We start from the raw sequence: 15,286 nt of genomic DNA on the forward strand, positions 1-15,286 counted from the left end.
ATAGTTTGGTTAAAGATCATGCAGAAGAATCTGAAAGCCACAGAATAACAGACACATGACAAAGAGCTCAAAAATTTCATCTTAGAAAGCCCCCCAGAAAGCATCTATTGGATAAAACGTAAACGTACCGAAGTCAAGGAGAACTTTTCGGTTTACTTAAAACAAGGCTGGGATTTCATCCATGAATGATCTGATCACTAGTGAAATAGTATTAATCAGCTCAAGGTCAAGACTGACTAAAACTGCAAACTATTGTAATTATTTTTACTGGGAGTTAGGAGAAGTTCACAACAGTGGAATGATGCAGGACATGGGCCATATCTTGTAGACGGGCCTTTAGAGGGCCACTAGATGGGCTTCTAGAGTACCACTGATAAGTAGCCACAGCTCAGTGGATGCTCAAGCTGAAGCTTTATTTTAGCATACATGCTTTGTGGGTATTTTTTGTCTGGCTAAGAAAGGATGTGACAAATTGGAAAATGCTTGTCACGTAGCAGGAGTCAAGATTATTGAAGGTTTCGTCCATCGCTTCACCCAAGTCACTTCATTGATTGTTGTCACTGCCCAAATATATTTTAGTAAAAAAGCAAAGAATGTCCAATTAAATAAGCCTCTCAGATTTACTTTATGGTCTGGATTAGTTCTTAAGTTTGACCTATATTAATATTTTCAATTGTGCCAATTTCTGGTTAAAATAGGCACATTTATATCCACATGCTCCATTTCCAATATGACTTCACGGTTTTGCTCAATAGGAAAACTTGCAGAGACCCCAGATTTGTTGTGCTACGTAAGTTAATACTCACTGATGACTAGACTGCTATATTACTTGCAACAGTTCCAAGAATGAAATGATCATTTAGACTCTGCAAGCAATACAAAATCTTCCCAGTGAGGCAAAGCCAAAATTTGGAAGAATAGTGACAATAACTGTCTTTATTTGCTTTTGTGTATCTTTTTTATTGCCTGTGTCTATTCTGCATGGCTTATTTATTGCTTTGCAAGGAAACTTAAGAGCTGAGAGAGTTGTTACCGACTCTGCAAGGGTACATTGAATACATGCAGATGGCTCAAAATCAACCAGTAAACTTATGAAAAAAAAAAGCTTTATATATATACATTTTTATGTATGCACATACATATAAACTAAATAATGCTTTTACATGTTTTCTATTGAGACATTACAAAATGGGTTTTCTAGGCTATATGAAATGATTAGTTTGAGGGGTACCTTCCACAGCCCTCACAGCAGCATATTGTCTCTAAAATGGATTCTCCTGATAATTATGGTGTGAAAATAATTGCAATAGCTTCTGCACTCTGCAAAATGACTCAACAAACACGGAATACATTTAATTACTGGAATATAAAGATGAAGAGTCCAACCATACTGCAAATTATGATTACATTTATCCCATATAATATAAACACAAATTTATACCTAGCTGGCTGGCCTCAGTGTTTTCTTTGTCTAAAGCAATTTTTTTATTATTTTTGCTTTAGACTAACTAATATTTTGGCTTTCATCAGTTCAAAGCACAATTTTTAAAATATTGGAAGATCTCAAAGTTATCTGCACTTCGGAATGGCACAGGCTGTGTATTAATGAGGGTTGTGGTTACAATCCCTATATGAGTTATAAATAAACGCCACATTTTATATCTGACTTACAGTTCTATTAAAACCAGATGTATATCTGATCCCAGAAAAAGGGCAAGGACTAGCAGGACTAGTAGGAAACCAGTAGCAATGCAGCTCTGTTCTCTTGATGAGGTATTCCACAACAGCTGAGACTCCCTGAATGATGAAAACATAAAAAGTTGAATTCTTTACCCATTCTTTCTTAATTGCCTGTTTTGATAAAGCATTTTGGGCCGTTCCTTTGCTTGATGCTGTATCAATGGCTTGCTTTGAGAATGTGTGGGTAATTCTTAAAACTTGCTCTGCTGAGAAGCTCAGTATGGCTCTTAAAACAATTTGACTGTAATGTCAGCCCAAAGATGAGGAGGGATTTCATAATATAATTGAAATAATATCAGTACAAGTCCAGAAAGGATCTGCTGTGTCCAGATGAAAAGAAACAGTAGCAGAACTCTTATTTCAATTGCGAAGACTGACAAGATGCCAGGATTATGTCATTACTCTCTAGGCATGATATTACACAGCCACCATGGAATAAAATGACATCCAGTGTCAGTGGGTGATGCATGGCCGGGTGATGCAAGACTAGGAAAAGTTTGTCACAGCTACATAAAGGGATCAGGGTGATGCAAAATTAAGTCAGTGGAAGCCTCTGAAGAGATCATTAGGAAAAACAGAATAAATGCCACACTTCCAAACACACATGGCTGAGGGCGAGGTTCAGAAAAATAAAAGAAATGCTGGCAGCCAGCTCTGTCACACGCTGCTCTAGTAACCCAGTCTTACTGTGCTAAAACAGAACCCACAGCACAATTCATACCTTGGGAAGATGCTGTTTGATCATGGCAGGCTATGTCACTAAACTGTTGCCGTTCGATTGCATCATATTCGATTTGCATCCTCACTCTAGAGGCTGTTTCACCCATACTGTCTGCAGCATTCTTAAAGAAGCAGCCTGTGCCAACGGAGGTGGCTCTGATCGAGGAATCAGGAGACCTGTGTTCTCCATGAGGCTTTCCTACAGGGTGGGTCTGTGACCTGAGGCAGGTTTTTTTCACCTCTGGGTCATTTCACCCCCAGCATCCCTTGCCTGTCTTTCTCACTTGCACCATAAGCTCTTTGGCACAGGGTGTTCACATCCAACATGTTTGTACCGAAAGTAGTGCAGATCTCAGCAAGGGCCTCCACGTGCTCTTGCAATACAATAATGAGATGACCTTAAGAGCATGCTGGGAGGCAGCAGCCATCTCTGATAGCCTAGTCCCTGACTGCTCTGTGCTCCAGGGGAAACTAGTGTGCTCAACACAAGGACTCAAAACTGCACTTCCCACCCAGTGCCCCGATCACCAGCAAGCAGAAAGCTGTAGGCACGCTGCCGTTGTGGTGACTGATGTCTGCATGCCAGGGCTGTCAGGGGAAAGCAAGGACTTCTGTCCTTCCAAGTTGTAACTCAGTCCACCCCACACCTCATTTGTAATCTGTTTCGAGGACACTGAAGAAGTACCACCTCCTTTGCACCTCCTTCCCTGGTGTGTCAGCCACCAGTGTGGACCCAGGACCAAGCCAAGCATCACAGCTTTGCACCCAGGAAACAGCATGACCCGGGAGGCTTGTAAGCACTGCATAGCCACTTCTGAGGGAAGGATCATAAATCTGGGGGTTGTCTTGCTGCAGGGAAGTCCTGAAGCAAACTCTACTGGGCTACTCTTAAAGCAGGCTAGTAGAGATGATAGCCCTAGTGTCAGAAATGCCGAGGCAAGATAACCTCTGTACAGCAGGACTGTGATGGGTATGTTGAGGAGAGTTTCTGAGACGCCGTCTGCTTCTCTCACTTTCACACATGAACATTAGCGTTCCTGAAAACACTCCTTTTAGCCTGTGGGGAAGTTGAGGTTCTAGTTCAGTGCTGCTTACTGGGGGAATCTTCAAAGTTGCATTAATGGAAATTTTGGAGTGAAATATCTGGCTTTTTAAGCCATTTTATATGTAACTTGTCACAGAAGTAAAAGAGTTTAATGGCTTTGCGTGCTGGAGAAAGAGCATGTGATATGAAGGAAATACACTGCACACAGTGAGCATTAAATCATGGAAAGCAAATCCACCCATTCAGAAACTCCAGGGCTTAAGGTTTTGATCCTTAAATCATTCATATAAGACTCTGAGTGATAGTTTAGGGGATAGGGATTTCTCCTGAGAACAGGAAAATCAATGATAGGATCAGACCGAGAATGATAACCTGCAGAATCATTATCACTACTCTATCAATAGACCTAAACTAAAATTGGGGATTTTTCTGTAAGACATGACAGATGCAAGCTTGCTACAATACCCATCAAAAGAGACTCTTTTCCCCATATGCAGGTATGTAACAAAACCAACGACAGTTCTTAAGCAAGTAAGGTGAACCGGGTAAGGACGGTTATTTCCTCCTGGTGCAGCTGCTACCACCTATTTCCTTTTTCTTTTTCCATCCGGTTCACATTCAGGATAATCTCTTCAGTTTCCATCATCCCGTAGCTGAATTTCCACATTCATTTGTGCTTCCATAGAATACAGGAGACAGCAGATAGCAGAATTGTTACTGGATGGACTGCCTTAAAGACTTGCAAGCTATTGATGCTTACATGACTTTCATGTTTAGGTGATAACAGCGTATTAGGAGCTACCTATGACTGTGATGGCTTCTTATGAAAGTAGGCATAAGCTCAGGATCTTAAGCATCAGCATTCTGCGAAAGCATCTGAAGAACAGGGGTAGAACTTCTCACTGCAAAATGTTAAACAGTTGTTTTCAGTTAACAAGCAGAAAACAAAGCTGTCTTTGGAGTACTGTAGCCTTTGAGTTCATTCCTCACTGTTCATCCTCTCTATTGTCTTCAAAGCCTGTTTTAGTTGGTCATATCCTTTCCTACATAAAAAGCTCTCCGGGAAGAAAATTGGGGGAAGGGAGATGGGGTGTGGCAGTAAGGAGGGAAATACAGGGGGGATGCCTTGAAAAAATTGCAAAGGCAAATCAGACTGTAAAGAAGGAGGTCTTCTGCCCCTGAGAAAAAAAACCCTAATTTTTGTTTTCACCCTGGCTGAAGTTTCCTGAAGTTCAGATGGATTTCAGGAGGGCCACAGACCCCTGTATTAGCCTTGGGCTCTGTTGCCTTCCCCTCAGTCCCAGAGGACCACTGAAACTGAACTACCAAGAGCTTCCTCATGCTGATGTGATGCACTGGCTCTCCAAAGAGGTGGCTCACAAGACAGAATGCAGTGTCTGGCTCTGCCACTGCTACAGACTAGTTTCTGCAGAGCTGGAGAAGGAGGAGAAGCTTACCCATAGCTTTCTTGTCTGGCTTACTTCTGTTCTTCCCATGTTTCCACCAGCATGCACTGTCATGAGGCTATCAGGGCCCAGAGTGCACTGACAGGCTTATGTCTGTATTCCTTCCACACTGGAAGGAAATATGTGTGTTTACTTTTCTGTAAACAGACAGTACACTCTGGGCCAAGGCTCTCTAACAGTGACTATGGCAAAGCATCTGCATCGCTGCTTCGAGTAACCATGACAAGATTTTTTTTTCCAAATTCAAAAAAACCACTAAAATCTTAGCTTGACAATGTGGTTGCATTAGCCTGACAAAATAGTCACATTAACTCATGTCACAGATGACCGTAACAGTCAGGGTTCAGGAAATGGATTTTCTCATTGCTTCAGCAGCAAAAATTACATACATTGAAATAATACAAAATAGTAACTTCACATCTTAACATTTTGACATCAGAAAATAAAGTGACCAAAGACATTTGAATCCAATCACACAAAGTAAAAATCATAGGCATGGCATCTGGAATAGTCCATTTTAGTCCAAAAAATTGATAGTAATGATCAGTGATTAAGCTGTAAATGTAGGGCAATTTTCAGTCAGATTTGTGCCACCCTCCAATCTGCATGTTTACACGTGTTTGCGTCTACGCATCCTAGATGCAAGAAAACCGTTATTGGGCAGTCTTTGCGTAAGCAAACAGCTGCTTGTGTATTCCTTGGGGTGGGTTTTCCAGCCAGATCCTGTGCTGTCACCTGAACTATGCTGTAGAAGAGTCATGCCACAGACTTGCAGTTGAGGACAGGGTTCATGGATACAATTTGATACAGTCTTAATAGGAGGCTGAAGGATCAGATCTGTCACTTGCATCTTTTTCTGTGTTTTGAAGAACTGATGCTACAGTGCTCCCTGATTTCACGGCCACCCTGTGCTTTTATGAATGACTAATGCTTGATTCTATCCCAAGTCATTCCAAAGCCATTTGTTAAAGGATCTCTTGTTGGAGAGAATAAAATTGGTAATACTTCTGGTGAAACCTGGGTAACTTTAGTGACCTCAAAATGGCTGTGAGGGTTACAGAAATTAATGCTAAAAATTACTTTTTAGAACTCTCTGTTGCCAAAAAAGCAGATTAGTCTGACCAAGTTCTTTCTCATTTTCTGGACATATGGTAGGACATGCTAGAGTCGCTGTTGGCAGAGGAAACTCAGTAATTCACAATTTCTTTCCTTTGTGTTCTGTTTCTTGTTTCCTTTTCATAGTACCTTCTTACTCTGTGTCCTAGGTACAGAAATGTCACAAAATTCAGGGGAAGGTGATATGACCAAAACTCTATACTCATCCCTATATTAAACTGCATTGCAGTATATGAAGAGTGCAATTTTAAAGAACTGGTGACCAAAGAATGGCCCCAAGTGAATGAGGGTCCTGTGGTACCTTTCCCACCAGTGAAACGTGAGCACTATGGGGCAATAAAGAGGCAGGTCTTTCCAGCTCATCTCAAGTGCCTTTGCTTTGAGCCCATGGGTCATTAGTACAATTTAAAGCAATTTAATTTTTCTTGGGGAAACTGGACAAGTACACATGTACACAAGGTTGTGAGATGCACTCATACCAAATACTCTGTTGAGCAGTGTTGAGCAGTCAGAGAGACAGTCTTAAATAAGCCCCACCTGTGTGAACTACCAAAATCAGATGTCAGTCATGACTGAGTGTAAGGGATGGATAAGATGTATTCACTGCAGGGGCTTTTTCTTTCATTCCCTTCATTGCTGGCAACTCCATAAGCCTATAAACATCCTTACATTTTCTGACACCAGAGGGAGATTCATTGGCCTTATGACAACCTAATTCGTTTATCTTAGATGTCTCTCTCAAAATGGGACCAAGCACTCTGGTGGTGCTTATCTCTCCATTGACTAAAAAGAAAGCTTTCATGACTGTTGAAAACTATCTTTCTTAAATACTGGATGGCCAGCATTAATTAAAGTGAATCCCAGACTCCTACATCTCAGACAAGTGCCAAAAATTAAATGATATGTAGAATCTCTACCACTCGTGCCCCATCTTGAGTTTTATCTCCCCCATTCCCATGTACTAGTCCCAGTACTAGTTCACCACTCTACCAGCACTTATCTTGCATCCTTCTTCAAATACTCAACCAGCTATGGGCAAACAATTGCAGCTATGGTCATACAGCACCATTTCATTTGACAGAAAAGGATGCAGTACATGACTAAAATGGATTATAAAAAAAAAAACCATACTGGCCAACAAAGTGTGTCTGTTGGTGTTCACAAAACAACGTGACTTTTTGTGACTTAAAGCATTGTCTTGACAAACCAAAAACTCCAACACTTCAAAGGGAGCATTAACAAAGTGAAATTTGTAACAAACTGCTTTGTCAATAACAGCCGTGAGAAATCTGTGTAAAGGCTGGCTGTGGTGGGTCTTCTGCACCTCGCGTTTCATGCTTCACCTAATGTTATTTCTCACCCCTGCAGTCTCTTCCAAATCAGAAAACAAAGCAGGATTTTAGTGCAGTCTCAGAAAGCTGACTGTCTCCCAGGTGTCTGGCAAGGGAACACAAGGCTAAGCCGTGTTATGGGTTGCGCATTTTGACCATGGGCAACGTGCCAGTTTCTGTTTCCTTCCAGGTGTGCAGAGCTTCAAGAACTAGTTGGCTAGCGGGACTTGAAGTGTCAAAAATCAGTAACACTTTGTTATATACAGACTGGATTCAGTCAGGCAAAAGGAATCAAGAGATTTGCCTTCATCAGGTGTTGATTATAAGTAACATTTACGCTTATCTCTCTGCTTTCATGTGTTAAAAATAGTCTTGCTTATGAATAACGGTCTCTGCTGTGACACAGCAATCTGTCCTAACTGTGCTTTGCCAAGGAACAAAATGTGACCCAGATTACCCATGGTCCATCAGTCAGGATAGATTTTCATTTTACAGTGTAAACTGTAAAAAAATTCTCTATAGCTATTGGATAACAGATGAGAACAGACAGGGTGGTTTTAGCAGTGTTTTTCCTAATCTTCCTGTTTCTCCCAGCAACAAATAACTGGTTGCTGCCTTCTAATGGCAGCCATAGCACTCTTCCTTATTAGCTTCACTCGGCAAGTGAGCTGCAGGACTGGCGATGGACTAATTTTCTCTCATAAGTGTAAGAATATGGAATGTACCTGAATAAGCATATTATTTGAGATCAGGGGAGCACTTTTGAAGAAAATCATTAAAACACCCCCCTGACCATGCTTTGGTTCACACTGCAGAGCAATCTCAGGGTGCACAAATGGTTTACTTGACAGATAATGAAACTGGAAGACGTGCATTAGCAATATATCTACTATGCTCCAGGCACTAATGGTTGTTCAGACCATGGGACCAAACTAGTCTGAAGAAGAGACCCCCAAAATACATACAGCATGAGCATAGAGTCCTTACAATCGTTTCCCTCCAGACACCGAGTCCTGCTGTGCTTCTCTGCTTGCTCATGCAGACATAGCACCAGTGCTCTTGAAAGCCTGTAGGAGACCTTACCTGGACCAGCAAGTAAAGAGCCCACACAGAGCGAGCATGGAAATGGCCACCCAAAACGGGGTGGCTTCACAGTTTCCAAACATAGCTGTCAAAAAAATGATGGCAGAAGTTTGAGAAAATTGTGAGATTAGCTTAAAACAATGATACTAAGGTGCACTTGGGCTCATTAAAAAAAAAATCATGCGATCTTGAGTTTCAAACTTATATGAGTTTCTTCTCTGAACCTGTCAAAGCTTTTAGGGGCATTAGATAATATTTCCAAGGCGTTCTCTGCAACTCTGAAAATGATTAATTTATTTAAAAAAAAAAAACGATGAAGTTCTGAAATAATCACACAGCTTCAGAATTTAAGAAGACCTGTAAATACTGGGATATTCACAGCAAAACTCCAAGAATTGCTAATACTGAAATCGCTTATGGTTTTAGCAAAAATCAGTGTTCTGTTCTTGCCCAGCTTTGAAGCATTTAATGCATCTAAACATTTAAATCTTGTTGCATATAACTGAGAAGATTCTGTTGCTGTCTTTTGTCAACATTGTTCTTTCCTAGCAATTTCCCTATCAAAGCTTTTGTAGTATTACGATTACCATCATTTACTTTCCTTCATTTAACTTGCACAGTTAATGGAATGATATGTACCCTCCATGACTGCACAAGGAGCTATATAATTAACAAGCCAGTTGAAACACATTTGGAAAATAAACTTTGTTGCAATCACTGCTTGTCTTCAAGGGTTTTTAAACACTCCACTATAAGACAGATAATTTTTGTGCCTATTTCAGTTAACACAAGAGGTCCTGTGCAGATTGCATAAATGTGCTGTTGGCTTTCTGGCCTAAGTGTGCCGCTTTTCTAATGGAAAGATGTTTCTTTAGAGAGAACAGGCTTCCATGGTTAAAACACTAACTCCTCAGGATTTAGGAAAGCACAGTTATCTCCCTGTTCAACCTGTGTGACACTGGCCAGCCACTCTAATCAGACCACTAACTACAGGTGCCCATGTAGATATCATACTGCTTTTTTTCTTTAATACATGGCAGTTTAAGGAAAAGACAGCCAAGCAAAGAGAGCTTCTGCTACTCAATGCTGCCAGATAAGCTGTTCTTTGCCCAGTCAAGGGTGACAAGTCACAATGATGATGTTGGGCACCTGAGGAGATGTGTAGGTCTTCAGTTCCTTTGAGGCCCTCAGCCCTTGTCTCCAACAGGAAAGACAGTACTTGTCAAGACGTCAGGAATGCGATGCATTGCATACTCTCCCAATGGCTACCCAAGGCAGAGCAGGACTCCTTTCCCATCCTCTCCTGCATCATCCATGTGTTGTTTGGTTCCTAGGGTTGCAGCAGCCTCCAGAACTTGCCATGAGTATTCAAGCTGAGTTCCAGCTATGGTTGAAGGACTTCCTAGGGCAAACAGAGACTAAATTAATACCATGAAAAAAGAAAATGTAATGCTTGTAAAGCATGGAAACTCATCCTAAATGCTGTCAGTGGCCAGAATGAAATAAGAAGATCATTTCACCAGCGTGCTTTCAGTGCAGCTATTGTGCTGAAAGGAAAGAGAGCTGAGCACGTTCTTATCTTTCTCCAGCCATGTTTTGCAGATGACAAGCAGGGAGAACAAATGGCTTTTTCTAATCATTTTAAATACTGTTAGAAAAAAAGTCATATTCAATGTCAAGCAAAGACAAAAAACAACAATAAAGGCCCCAAAAGGCAGGATTCCTAGGGTACTGCTTTGCACGCCTCTTTCTACAAAGATATTTCAAGGTATACATTGTAGCAGTGATGCAGCAGACCTTGGGCAAGAGCTTTGAGCTTGTGTTATCAATGGCCATGTCTTTAACACGCAAGCCAGTGTCCATTTTCTGTATGTTTAGCAGCCTCCCAGGCAGCATGGAGGGCCTCATGTGTGCCCACTCCACAACCTTCCTGCTGAAAAGGACGCAATTTTGGTGGTGTAGGCAGCCAGCTGGGCAAACCCTCCTCAAAGGACAGTCTGGACAACGACACCTGTGCTTTTAGAATTATGCATGCAGTTAAATGCTTTGTTGGATGGAGGCCTAAATGAGCATATCATTATGTTTGACTAATAACAGACAGGATTTGTCTCTTCAGAGTATTTTTGAGTTATTCCTTGCAAGTCAGTATTTACGTTTCAAAACAAAAAACTTGTCAGGCCCAAGCTTCGTTGACAACCTCAGCTCACAGAAAGCAAAATTTCCAGTACACTCTTGACCTGAGATGCTGGCTTTCACCAGTGGTTTCTGTAAAGTTTCCTTTGGGTGGATTTCCATAATTAGAGGCCCCCATACAAAGCTTAATTAGATTAATTAATCATCCACTGGCAGCTAGAAATCCATTCCTGAATTAATGTATCATAGAATCATAGAACCATTTAGGTTGGAAAAGACCTTCAAGATCATCAAGTCCAACTGTTAACCCAGCACTGCCAGGTCCACCACTAAACCATGTCCCTAAGCGCCACATCTACATGTCTTTTAAATACCTCCAGAGATGCTGACTCAACCACTTCCCTGGGCAGCCTGTTCCAATGCTTGACAACCCTTTCAGTGAAGAAATTTTTCCTAATATCCAATCTAAGCCTCCCCTGGCACAACCTGAGTCCATTTCCTCTTGTCCTATCGCTTGTTACTTGGGGAAAGAGGCCAAGACCCCCTTCACTACAACCTCCTTTCAGGTAGCTGTAGAATGCAGTAAGGTCTCTCCTGAGCCTCCTTTTCTCTAGGTTAAAAAACCCCAGTTTTATATACTTATCTTACTTCTAATATAAAGTTATTAAACAGAACTGGCCCCAATACTGAACCCTGGAGAACACCACTTGTGACCGATGCCAACTGGATTTAACTCCTTTCACCACAAATCTTTGGGCCCGGCCATCCAGCCAGTTTTTTACCCAGCAGAGTACACCTGTCTAAGCCATGAGCCACCAGTTTCTCCAGGAGAACGCTGTGGGAAACAGTGTCAAAGGCTTTACTAAAGTCTAGGTAGGCAACATCCACAGCCTTTCTCTCATCCATTAAGCAGGTCATCTGGTCATAGAATGAGATCAGGTTAATCAAGCGGGACCTGCCTTTCATGAACCCATGCTGGCTGGGCCTGATCCCCTGGTTTTCCTGTACATGCCGTGTGATAGCACTTAAGATGATCTGCTCCATAACCTTTGCCAGCACTGAGGTCAGACTGACAGGCCTGTAGTTCTCCAGATCCTGCTTCAGGCCCTTCTTGTAGATGGGCATCACATTTGCTAACTTCCATTCAACTGAGACTGGATAGCCTCCCCAGTTAGCCAGGACTGCTGATAAATGATGGAAAGTGACTTGGTGAGCACTTCTGCCAGCTCCCTCAGTACCCTTGGGTGGATCCCATCTTGCCCCATGGAATTGTGTGTGTCTGAGTGGTGTAACAGGTCACTAACCATTTCCCCTTGGATTATGGGGACTTCATTCTGCTCCCCGTCCCTGTTTTCCAGCTCAGGCGGCTGGGTACCCAGAGAACAATTGGTCTTACTATTAAAGACTGAGGCAAAGAAGGCATTAAGTACCTCATCCTTTTCCTCAGCCTTTGCCACTATGTTTCCCCCTGCATCCAATAAAGGATGAAGATTCTCCTTAGCCCTCCTTTTGTTCTTAATGTACTTATAGAAACATTTTTATTGTCTTTTTATAGAAACATTTTTTTATTTTCTTTTACAGCAGTATGGTATAATTCAAATACCACCATTTTAAGTAGCACCTATAGGCTCTCAAGCCCTCATCAACTTCAGGGGCCTTTCTGAATGGTGGGGGGGAAGCATCAGAGCATTCATGAGAAAGGCTGAATGACAATTTCATATGTATCCACAATTTGAAGATCAAAAGGATGATTTTCCTTTAGTATCATCAAGGATTAATTTGGTCTAATCTATTAAGAACAATACTTTCAGCTGCAGTTATATTTTAAGCCATGTTTTCACCTGCTGGCATCAAATGTGTGTCTGCCTCTGTAGATATGATTTTGACAGTAGCAGGGATTTGTGTGTGCCAAGATGAATTTTGAAGCGCACCTCTCCCCCCATATATATTTTATGCAGTGTGGGGTTTTGCCCCAGGACCCAGGAGAGCTGGATCTAGCCTGGGATCTGTCATTGACTTGCCAAGTGACCAGATACAAAACTATTTTCCTACTTAGAAGCTGGGATGATAGCAATTAGAAAGAGTGAACACAAAACATTGTATAATGGTTAGGTATTGGTATCACCATTTCTAGACCAAGTCCTCCTCAGTCCATGACTGGGGGCTATAGGCATTACAAAGTCAGTAAAGGTAACACCATAAAGGTAAATTACAAGGGTATTTATTGCATCAGCTGATATACACTAGACCTGAGTATGGAAGCAAGGAAGGAAGGAAAAGCTTTGCTTCAAGTAGTTACGCATATTAAGGGCATTATGCAAAGAATTTTATAAATGTATCTTCATTTCTGGTTTTATTTTTAATCATTTGGATGACATTTTCATTTATAACAGATAATGTCTTTAGCATCTGCCTATGGCAACACATGGGCAGCATTTCAGAGCTGTTCTCAATTGCATTTGGATACGTCAGAGAATTTGTAAGAGCTTCATTTCTCTCCACCTGCCCAGAGAGAGTGGAGTCATGGCACTCTTCCAGTGCTAAATACATTTCCTGGTAGCCAGATTCACTTTGTATAAACCAAAGAGGACTGTCTGTGTTAGACCCAAGGCTGAGGTCATGTAGGAGATCAGAAGCAGCCCCTGCAATACTGAGCATCTCATGTGTGACTTGATAAAGGCTCAACGTTCAGAAGAAATATTTGAAAGTAAATATTCTAGAGAAATCTGCCAGGTGGGTGATAGAGCAGATTTGCTGGTCCCCAGCCAGTCACCTCAGTTAGAGATTCACTAAGGAGGATATGGGGAAATGAAGTGTGCTAACACAGTCTCTCGTTTCAGCTTACAAGGAAAAGATGAAGGAGCTGTCCATGCTCTCTCTGATCTGCTCCTGTTTTTACCCTGAACCTCGCAACATGAACATCTATAAATACGATGGTGAGTGACATTCACTGGAAATCATCCTGCAGGTCAGATAGTGTGCTAGTGCTGGGAAATGGCTCAGTTCACTGTGCCACTCCATAATGTTAGTCAGTGGATGTTTTGCAGGTTTAACAACTAATTTGCTGGGTTTGGCTATTACATAAGCAAAAGCTTGTGTATTAGCCATGATGCAGGATATTGTTCCTAATAGCAGCTAACTAAACTCTTAAAGTCTTAAAGCTAGCCCTCTCATACTAAGATGTACTTTTCCTACTACCCATTTTAGAATTACAGCTCTTCACAGCTGACATAATTCCCAAGGAAACCAAGAAAGGATGAAAGCATGCTTAAAAAATTAATCAGTTTGGGCACTGCTCGCAGGGGGTGTGAAATGACACAGAACCCCAATAAGCTTCCAAAACTGCTGTAAATTGTTATCTTTATGAGATTAAAGTATAATTAAGCTATTACAGAGAAAATGGAATGTACTTCTCCTGAGAACAGTTTTCAGCTCATAATCTGCCATTACATTTAAAATGCCCAAGGCAAAGGTGCTAAATCTTTTGTCTGTGCTTCTGATCCTACACTAACATCTGTGCTGCTTCTCTCCTCAGTAGTGCTGAGGTACTGAAGGGCTTACCATTTCTCACTTTATTGTGCAGACATGGAAGTGAAACAAATCAACAAACGTGCCTCCGGCCAGGCCTTTGAACTGATCCTAAAGCCACCATCTCCGGTCTCAGAAGCACCGCGAACTTTAGCTTCTCCAAAGAAGAAAGAACTCTCTCTTGAGGAGATCCAGAAAAAGCTGGAGGCTGCAGAGGAGAGGAGAAAGGTATCTTTCCTTAAAAAAACGCTAGTAATTAGTCCTGACAGTGTACAGAATAACAGCCAAGTTTCCCGTCCATTGGTATGTTTTCCATTACCATCACTGACTCACAGTGGTCTAAATGGACAAAACTTATTAATACATTTAAAGAAACAAATGAGTTTGTTTTCTTTCAGAAGCTTGCAAACAAACCTCACTGGTTTTGATGCTTGGGAAGTATGCATCACAAAACACAGATAGCTTTGGACAGGAGATCCAAGCAGGTTCAAATACACGTGCTTACTGTGTGAGTGTAAGTAGTTCGTTCAGAGCATCTATAATAGTTGCTGAAAACCAGTGCAATTCTTTTGGTGTCTAAGAGATGGATGTGCAAATCAAACAGCTACTGTCCGGGTTGCAAGGTCTTGACTTCTTGTAGTGCCCATGGAAATTACTCACAAGACCTGCCTGAGGCAGCTAAATGTCTTATTTATGCAGTATGGAGGCATGTCAGTCCTGAATAAAGAGCGTTCTGGATCATTCACTGCACACTTGGATGAAGACGCTAGCATAGCACAACTACTAAGAGGCATTTCTAGCAGGCAGTCTCAATAGATTTGGAAGTTGGCCTTATAGGCCAACTTATAGTAGGCCTTATAGGGTTACCTACAGACTAAGTCTTCCCTTCTTTATGACCTTACCCATAATGGTAAAATCATGTTTCATAATCAGTAAGTTTGTCACACAGGGTTTGGAAGGGTTGTTACACCTTCTTCACAAAGGTTAGCACAAATACAGGGTGCATGCAGCAGGAAGTCCACATTAACTGTTTGTTTGGCTTCCACCTTGACTGATGTGTTGAAGAGGTTTTTATTTGCTCGAAGTCAGAGCTAGCTCGGATTGTTTTGTTTTGTTTTGTTTTG

General features: G+C 41.6%; 1 protein-coding gene across 1 annotated transcript in view; it reads left to right on the plus strand.

Annotated features, from left to right (window-relative positions):
• STMN2 (stathmin 2) overlaps window positions 1-15,286 on the plus strand; it is a 42,461-nt gene that overhangs the window by 12,056 nt on the left and 15,119 nt on the right. The window contains exons 2-3 of the mRNA XM_075085292.1: window positions 13,475-13,570; window positions 14,218-14,390. Of these exons, the coding sequence (XP_074941393.1) occupies window positions 13,475-13,570; window positions 14,218-14,390 (269 nt within the window). The remainder of the gene's footprint in view (window positions 1-13,474; window positions 13,571-14,217; window positions 14,391-15,286) is intronic.

Source organism: Phalacrocorax aristotelis, chromosome 2 (assembly GCF_949628215.1).
Source record: "Phalacrocorax aristotelis chromosome 2, bGulAri2.1, whole genome shotgun sequence".
In the NCBI taxonomy this organism is placed as follows: Eukaryota; Metazoa; Chordata; class Aves; order Suliformes; family Phalacrocoracidae; genus Phalacrocorax; species Phalacrocorax aristotelis.